Source organism: Diadema antillarum, unplaced genomic scaffold (genome assembly GCF_040938485.1).
Source record: "Diadema antillarum isolate AM-2024a unplaced genomic scaffold, OU_Dant_1.0 seq00000079_RagTag, whole genome shotgun sequence".
Taxonomy (NCBI): Eukaryota; Metazoa; Echinodermata; class Echinoidea; order Diadematoida; family Diadematidae; genus Diadema; species Diadema antillarum.
In genome coordinates this window covers 4790299-4799480 of record NW_027271172.1, presented here as the reverse complement: position 1 = coordinate 4799480, position 9182 = coordinate 4790299, and the positions used below count along the sequence as shown (strand labels likewise).

General features: G+C 39.6%; 1 protein-coding gene across 1 annotated transcript in view; it reads right to left on the bottom strand.

The window, feature by feature from the left end:
* Nucleotides 1-733: 733 nt before the first annotated feature.
* LOC139726118 (uncharacterized) overlaps nucleotides 734-9182 on the bottom strand; it is a 28882-nt gene continuing 20433 nt past the window's right edge. Inside the window, exons 2-3 of the mRNA XM_071637196.1 lie at nucleotides 5309-5383; nucleotides 734-4780 (exon numbers count right to left, since the gene is read on the bottom strand). Coding sequence (XP_071493297.1) covers nucleotides 734-4780; nucleotides 5309-5383 — 4122 coding nt within the window. The remainder of the gene's footprint in view (nucleotides 4781-5308; nucleotides 5384-9182) is intronic.

Sequence of the window (9182 nt, the reverse complement as noted above, 5' to 3'; positions counted from 1 at the left end):
CAATGGGTACGTATGAATTATATCATCTGTCATATATCGCAGTTATCAGTGACTTTGGTAAATTTGGTCACGTACACAATAAATCAGTTTCAGAGACACAGCTCTGTGATCGTCATAACAGAACGTTAACTGATCCGCCCATTCAGAATAGTGGGTTAGAGCGCGATTTGTCAAATTGAAATTGAAATGACAGATACTACACAAACAACGGTCAATTATTGCAGTAGCGTGTTTTCTTTCGGTAAAGTTGTTTTAGAAGCAAGAAAAATATGAAAGAAGCTGTCGAGTAATAAATAAAAGACAAATGCGAATGACAGATGACGAATCCAGAGAACCTCCTCTGTAAATATATGTAAACTTTGTAACTATAAAGGCGCCTCCCCTTTATGGAAGCTCTGGATCCACGCCAATTTGCACGAATGAGATTACGTCCAGTGCGATAAGTTAACGCTTGGATTAACTTCTTTAGGTCGCCAACCATTACTGTACCAAACCTTTAAACTAAATACACTGCAACATATTGCTACTATGTTTATCCTACGACAGTTAAGAACACAGCGAGCATATGGCAATATTTTACGTCATTATCAATCTGATGTCAAACTACGATAAATTCATCATCGTTAATCTTGGAATACCAAATAAAACATAAATCCAAATTATCAAACTGTCGTTGATGCAATTGTTGAACAAATTGGACATCATGCTCACTAGTCACACCATCACACGAGTTTTAAATGTCCAAATAAGTTGTTGACACTCCGTCCTCGAGGACTTTTCGTTTGGGATAAAAGTATGAGAAACCTTCTCTCATCTGGTTATACGTGAAGACGACATTATTTTTGATGATGAAACCGCGATTTGTTCGTGAGGCAGCTTCTCCTTTCTGCAAGACGTCGAGGTACAGTTGTTTGCTAATGTCGTTCTGGCGTTTGTTGATACCTTTACAACTGTATTTATCACCATCTCCATCTTTGAAACAGTAGTAGGTTTTGCTACAAAGTCCAATGATACCATCTCCTACCCACTCAACCTTGAACAGACCGGGTGTTCGTTTGTCGTAACGAGCATGTTCTTGAGTGTCATCTCGCGGTAACCAGTTGCACTTGTCTCGTTCAAATTCCTCTCGCATGTCTGGTTTGATGAGGGTTTCGATGGAATTCCCGGCTAGAGCCACGTACGCCGAGTCCGTGTCCATCTGACACATCTGAAAATCACAAAGATCCAAGTACTTGACCAGAAAGCTGTAGTAAAAATCCAACATGCGGAGCTTCGCGTATTGATATACAAAGAGACCGATCTGTATGGGTAAATTCTCCGTGATAGTCTTCTTCGCCATCTCAATTTCGTAACAGTCGTCACTGTTAGGAACAGCATCCCTAAAGTTGATATCTTGCACACACTTTGATGCGTCCATGAAATTGCCAACTTTCACGGTGCGATGCCTCTCCTTGTTGGTAATGGTTTTACCATACGACGAATTGCCGATCAATTTCATGGTGTCTGCGATAATAGCTTTGTCTTTATCCCGATCACCGTCGCGTCGAGCATTTGAGACCGCCTCGCCAAAGTCTTGGAAACATCGCTGTGGGGTGTATTCGACGATTTGGTGGATCTTCGATACTACAAGTCCGTGCTGTAGGTACCACTTCAGGAGAGGACTTATGATCATGGCTTGAGTAGCGAACATACTCCCGATGAGGCTCCTTCTAGGCGACATCATAATATCACGGTCTTCGGCAAACGCCTTCATGAATTCCCCGATGTCATCTCTGGCGATGTTTGCGTTCTTGCATATAGGACACATCTCAGAGAATATATCCTTGAGATGATCAGGAACATAGATGTCGCATTCTATGATTCCGAAAAACGTATCGGTTTTAACAGCGTCCAATATAGCACGTTCAGTCATTTTGTATTTCTTGTCAAGTGGTCTGTTGTAGTGAGAGAGAAAGTCACGCAGGTCCGCATCATTTTGACGTTTCTCCCGGTAATCGCACTCCCAAATTTCAACAAGGTTGTAACCAGACTCCTTGATGTAATCGCTGGTAGCCTTCGTCTCGGTAAGAAGATCGGTCATACGTCGTTTTCGCCTTTCGTTGAAATCTTTTCCTTGCGTCAGGTGGCAATTGTGGCCGTGCCACCAGCATCCGTGGAATTGGTAGACAGTGTTTGACGAAGCGTTGAAACCATCCACGGGTATGTTTCTTGGTCCAATCCTCTTTTCACGATTAATCCCGACATGTTGAATGTAAATTCCCTTAGAAAACGCCGTATAGTCTAGCCATTCTTGGGCAACTCGACGTCGAGATTCTCGTTTAAACTGATGCTGAGACTGACGCCTCGTATATGGTCCAGTAGGCATCTCCTGCATAATAGCCCACAAATACAACGCATTAGCATCGTACCCTACCACCTTCTGACATGTTTTGCCACCGCGTATTTTGGGGACACCTTTCTCGTGGTATCTGTGAAACACAATGGATGGACCACCAACGAGATTTGCCTTCATGGTTCGGAACAGGTCTGCATCGTTGTTGTGAATCAGGCTGAAGTTGGTTGCGGAGGGAGTGGATGCCATGAGGTACTTTAGCGTCAAACCTGGAACGGATATCCCATCCTTGAACATGTCGATAGCCCTCTCTTTGTAGAAATTCATCATCTTTTCCACAGCTTCGACAAAAGGTTGTGTATCTCGGTTATTGTACCATACGAGAAAATCTCGCATGGTGCGCATATGACACTGGTCCCAAACGTGTTGACAGTAGGCATACTCGTCAGATGTTATGTTAGTACCTTTTAGACGAGAGTAGAAAGCTTCATGCGGTGGTAAGCTAGGGTGGTCAAGTTTTTCAGGGGAGTCGAACCATTCATAAGGAAAATATCCCTTCGTCTGCGAACAGTGGTAAGCTTTCAGAAATACATCGTAGGAGAAGCCGGGTGCCAGATAGTTGACAATGTCAAGGAAGAGTAGACTCTCTGTCTTGATGACCATGTGGTTGTTGTTCTTCTTGACAACAAAGGAAATAGTATCTGTAGACAGGAGCTCGGGGTATAGATATCTCTTCACGACGTTAATGTCATACTTGCCGCTGTTGAAGCCTATGACGGGAAGTTCGCTAATATACGCAAGTAGTCGTTGTTTTAGTCGCATGAGATATTTAATTTGAGGAATGGGTTTATCAGAAGGATACTTATGGTTTGATGAGTCAGCCAGCTTTTTGATGAGATCGATTTTTTCATCGATTTCATTGAATGTGGAGGAGAATCGATCAGCCAAGATCTCTCTACTTTTGTGACTAATTTCGTGGAGATATGCAGTCATGTCGGTGAGGAGATCATGCGGGTCGGAGGAGACGAAGCACTGGGGAGATGCGTAACCCATCACATTGCTGGTGACTGACACACTCACGGGAACGTGTTCCTGCGCAAATTCCATCATCGGGGTGTCTTGAACGTTGTCACAGTGCTGTAGGTAGCACTCAAAGTCATGCACAGCGAAGAAAGGAAAGTATCTCTTTTCAGCAGGTACGTGGATCCCTTCACCGTCTAAGTCTTCGAAGACAGTGGGCGGAGTGACGTAATTACCGCCAGAATACACGGTGCGTGTTCCACCTCCTTCGCATCGAGACTCGTGACGTGTCAGTTGTTTAGCGCGCTTCCAGAGTTTGCCACATTTTCTACATTCATAGCGCTTACAGTATAGTTTGATGTTGGCAATGTAAGCAAAGTGATTTCCATGTAAGTTCAGGTACATCGTGTCAGAGTATTTGTTTAGGCTCCTTCTGACGAGGCGTGCAACGATTGGTTTTTTCTCGCGTTCAGCTGGTTCGTCTTCTCTAGGGACCAACTCATAGACCACAATGTTTAGTCGAAATGTTTCCTCAATCTCATCCAGCTGTTGAAGTTTCACACCGCGGAAAGTCGATGGATTTTCGGAAGAGTATCTACGGAAATTTTCCAAAGTCCTTCTTTCCAAGTATTTGCGGTTGGTGGTAATGTGAGTGGCGAGCCATCGGAAAAGACATAGATTATCCATCGAGTTTGTATGGGCATGATTCACGATGGCTCTGTTCTTGGTGATGTAGTCAGGAAGATCGGTTGAAGATGCGCCAATGGGGAATTCTCGCAGAGGGTAAACGTAGAAGGAAACATTGGTCACGCGCTGGACTGTCCATTTCGAATTGGGTCGTTCGTGTCTGGCATACTCCAGATAGTCCGCTCGCTGGAGTTCCTTTATAAATGACTTGTGTGAGCCGTAGTCCGTGACTTGGTGGGGTGACGAAAACAGACGATTGTTGGTGGAGGCATAATGGTACCATAGTTCCTGCGTTTCGTTGTGTCTTAAAATGAAGCCAAATGCCACGTTGATTTTGTACGACGTCTTCTGTCTTTCGAAGATTTCATTAGCGAAAGCTATCACTTCGTTCGGATGAGTGGATTGCAATTCAAAGTTATAAAGGTGCCGCACTTTGTTATTTAGTCTGGAATGCGTCTGTATGAGTTTCCGGTGTTTGTCGTAGATATCGGCCATGGTCAGTGCTTGGTTTGAATTTGATGGTGGGATAACGGGGGCCTCCGGCGGTGTTTGGTTCTCTTCAGTTGGAACTCCAGCATCGTCTTTCTTGCCACCTTCGTAGTCATTACGTTGTCTTTCCTCATGTGTTTTGAGATGCCGTTGCAGGCTATTTCTCCTGGTATATTCCTTGCCACACACTTCAAAGATATGCGCCAACTGCTCGTGAGTGGATTTCTCATGGCGCCGTAGGTCGTGAGTGTGCTGAAACACACGCCCACAATATTCACAGGTAAAGTCTCTATTCTGTGTCTGCAAGTCGCTCTCCTTGTTATCCACGTGCTGTTTGATTTGTCTTTTCAAACTATCTCGACGAGTGAACGCTTTACCACATTGATCGCAGAGGAACAACTCGTGGCTTGTGTGATGACAGCGCTTATGACGATAAAGCCCCGCCCATTGCTGAAACGTTTCTCCACAGGTATGACACTGGATGGTCTTAGTGATTGCAGGCATGTTGTTCACTTAATCTATGATACAGCCAAATCTTGTATGTATATCTGAAAATAATAAAAAGAAAAGTATACATCAGCATTGATGTAACCCGAAATCTTTGATAGTATTCAATTTAAAATTACCAGATTTCTGATGACAACATTGACAAATTTTCATGAGAAACAAAATGAAATAAACACGAGGAAATACACCGTTATTACGTAATGTATTTCATATTTGCTCGATATATATAGTTTTACGTGTCAGTCAATATTGTTTTCTGTTTCTGTGGCTTACCTTGTCGTCGTAATAGGTCTTCTGCTCTACCAGGGTATCAAGCAGTGTTTCAATGGTCAATAGAGAGCCGGAATCCTGAGGAAGAGATGCGAGTAGTTCGATGATGAGAGCAAAAATGATTTGACCATATAGCCGCTTCTTCTTTTATATCAAAGCGTGTGTTTATTTCTCCTAGCAACAAACCAAACAAAGGAGATCGCGTTGCTATGACCATCAGTTTCGCTACATTATACAAGGAATGGTATGACAAGTATACCGGTTGAAACCGGTTTATGGTGTCTACCAGCTGGGTCTTCCAAACTCATTTTTGTTCCGAGTTTTCTTGAGAGAATCCCAGATACAAGCCCTATTATTTATTATCATTTTAATATTTTATCATTATCATTATTATCACAATTATTCGACAAGGTAAAGAATACAAGATACGGATCACAAACATTACAAACATGAAACAAAAACTAGAATGAACATTACAAAGAAATACATTATACCGTACACGTTACACAACATGAAAATGAAATAAATGGAGACAACACGAGGGTCAGGGCATACAAAAGTAAAGACATTTACTATTGCCCATGGTTTAGGGTTTCACGCATTTTTCGTACATGACATAATTTTCGTGCGCGTAATTTCTGGTTTCTTGCGTTATGATAACATTTTACTACATGAAGTATTATGTTTTATCTTTCTCGCAATGTTCTTTATTCAATTCAATTCAAGTTTATTTCCGTTCTACATAAAAGCGTCAAACAATTCATACAATGAAAACACATAGATACAAATATAAGAATATCAAAAGGAATACACACACACGTACACAAAACAACAACAAGAACAAAAACCGATGCGTTAATTCATGTGAATGGGGGATCAGCACAGAAAAGTACAGGTAATAAGCTTGTAAATCGCTGACCCCTAGAAAACATAAATACTGTGTACGGGAGTATAGAAAAGAACTAAAAGAGGAAAAGAAGAGGACAGAACAAAAGAACAAATCAAAAGACATAATAGGGGCAAAAATTTATAATTCCTTTTAAAACTATTCAATGACGGTTTCATTTTCAAATCATATGGTATTTCGACCCATAATAATGGACCTTTATTAAAAAAAACTGTATTCTTAGAAATATTTCGTCTCACGTAACATAAATTATATTCATTAATATAACGGGTGTTATAACATAAACATTACGATTCAATAAAGATTTAGAAGAAATACTGGAATAATAATAATGATAATAAATCATTTATTAAGCGCAGAAACTATGTCTATATATTCTACTGCGCTACAAGAACTTTTAAATTCCTATTTGCACAATGCTGCATAGGAATTTAAAAAAAGAAATAGGTCCACGCTAAAACAAACAAACAAAATAGTTTTCACCTTTTGATTTAAAACTGTCTAAAGTCTTACATTTCCGAATGTCTAACGGTAATCTATTCCACAATCTAGGGGCTGCACAAGAAAATGATCGGTCACCTAAGGTAACTTTTGTTTTGATTTGGGGTATCTGCAATATCAATCTATCATTTGTATTGCGGAGATTATAACCATGAGTCTGAAATTTAAAGTTTAATAATTCACTGATATAACTAGGGGTCTGACCAGTCAGGGCTTTATGAACCAGCATCAATATCTTGAAATCAATTCTTTGGCGAATGGGCAGCCAGTACAATTTCCTTAAAAGTGGTGTAACATGAGAAAATCTTGGGAGATTACAAATCAATCTTGCACGTGTGTTTTAAACCCGGTGCAACTTAACTATCTATGAATCCGGCAATCCGTATACAACAGACTTTTACAATAGTCTAATTTGCTTGTAACACATGCGTGGACAACAGTCTTCATGCTTTCCTGATCGAAATATTTACGGATGCGTCTCAAATTATATATCATATAGTATGCTGATTTACATACACTAGTAACCTGAGATTCGATATTCAAATGGGTATCAAAAACACCCCAAAATTTCTCACATTATTGGATGGTTTTATAACAGTATCAGCGAGTGATATGCCATTTGATTCGAATTTAGAGACTTGCCGTGGAGTGCCAATGACTATAGCAATTCCGTTTTCTCATCATTCAACATCATTTTGTTTTGTAATGTCCAGGTTCTTGTGTACTCGATACATGACTCTAACACAGTTATGTAGTAGTCTTCGTTTGGTGTGTTAGGGCAGAATGACAAATATATTTGTGTGTCATCTGCATAACAGTGACAAGTGATAGCAGGAAACTCCTTTTGAATATTTGTGAGGAGTCTACTTGTGTACAATGTAAGCACTAGGGGACCTAAACGTGACCCCTGCGGGACACCAAAAGGTACCATGAACACATGTATCAGAGACAATATCTTCCATTTCAATTATCTGTTTTCTACCAGAAAAATAAGACTTAATCAATTCCAGAACTTTACCGTTAATCCAAAAATGGGTTTTCCGTGTTTTTCGATGGGCAGGAATGATCAATAGTGTCAAAAGCAATACTGAGATCAACTAAGAACAGTAAGTTGATCTTCTGGTCACACATTGCCATCAGAAGATCATTTTATTTATTTGTACAAGTGCTGTCTCAGTGCTATGAAAATTTCGGTAAGCAGATTGATAATGGAAGAAGTGAGTTAGACTCAAGGTGTTCAAGGATTTGTTGGGTAGCAGCGCCTTCTACTAACTTTGAAATATTAAAGATTGCTAACATACCTCACATACCTTACTGAATTCTGCTTCAACACCAGACTTCTTCAACAGTGTATATGTAATAAACCTTTTAAACACATACATGTATACATACAAATTGCAAGAAAGAAATTTATACGAAAGAGAGAAATGACTGTTGTTATGATACATTGCTGATACATAATAACAAACAAAATTTGAACTAAAATCTGACACTGTACGGATGAGCTATTTGACTGAAAATAATATGTAAATATATATATATATATATATATATATATATACATAGACATCTATAGACATACACTACACATGTATGTATCGTCATCTCATACAACAGAGATTCATAGTTCTCTTGCGTTCCGTTGTACAATTTGTTTTCTGTGTGTGCAGATGGTATATTGTATCGTATACTTTTGTCATTAATGAAATAAAAAATACTAAATGTCTTGTATTGTTACGCAATGTGAAATTCTCAGTGTTTCGTGTTTTGATAATAGTAAAATAATCGTAGGCCTACTTGTATCCATATAACTCTTATAATACATATGTACGTTCCCAATCGCATTAGACGGGTAATGAAACAAATTAAAATTGAAAACATCAGGGCAATACAGTATGATTAGGGAACCTAAAAAGGGGGACATCCCTGATGTGAGTTGGGAGTTTATTCCGTAACTAGTTTGGATGTAATAATGGAGAAAGCATTGTAACCATGGTAACAAGGATTTGTTCGATCGTTGCCCGGTGGAAATTCACAGTTATTTGTTTTTGTTTACGCTTTAGTTTTTCTTTTTATTGTCTATAAGACTACTTTTGAAAATTATCTCTCCTAAAAAGGACTACCAACGCACTATTAACGTGGAAATGCTACCAACGGACACAAAGGTAACGTTTTGATCAAGGTATTCGTTGAGCCATGATATTTGACAGAGATAACTGGTGATCATCGAGATGATAAACCCAACTGGAATGTCTGATTATGGCTACGGGCAGCAGTTATAGCTCTCTGTAGTTGTGATTGAAATTCTTGAAGTAATTGTTTCCACATTTTGATATTGCAATACTGAAGAATGTCAACAGTTATATCACTTTAACTCTGATCCTTATGCTTTATTGAAATTATTTTGTATGATATGAATTAGACAGTCAGGTTAACATGATGCCAGCTAGCTAGGTCATATTATTGTAG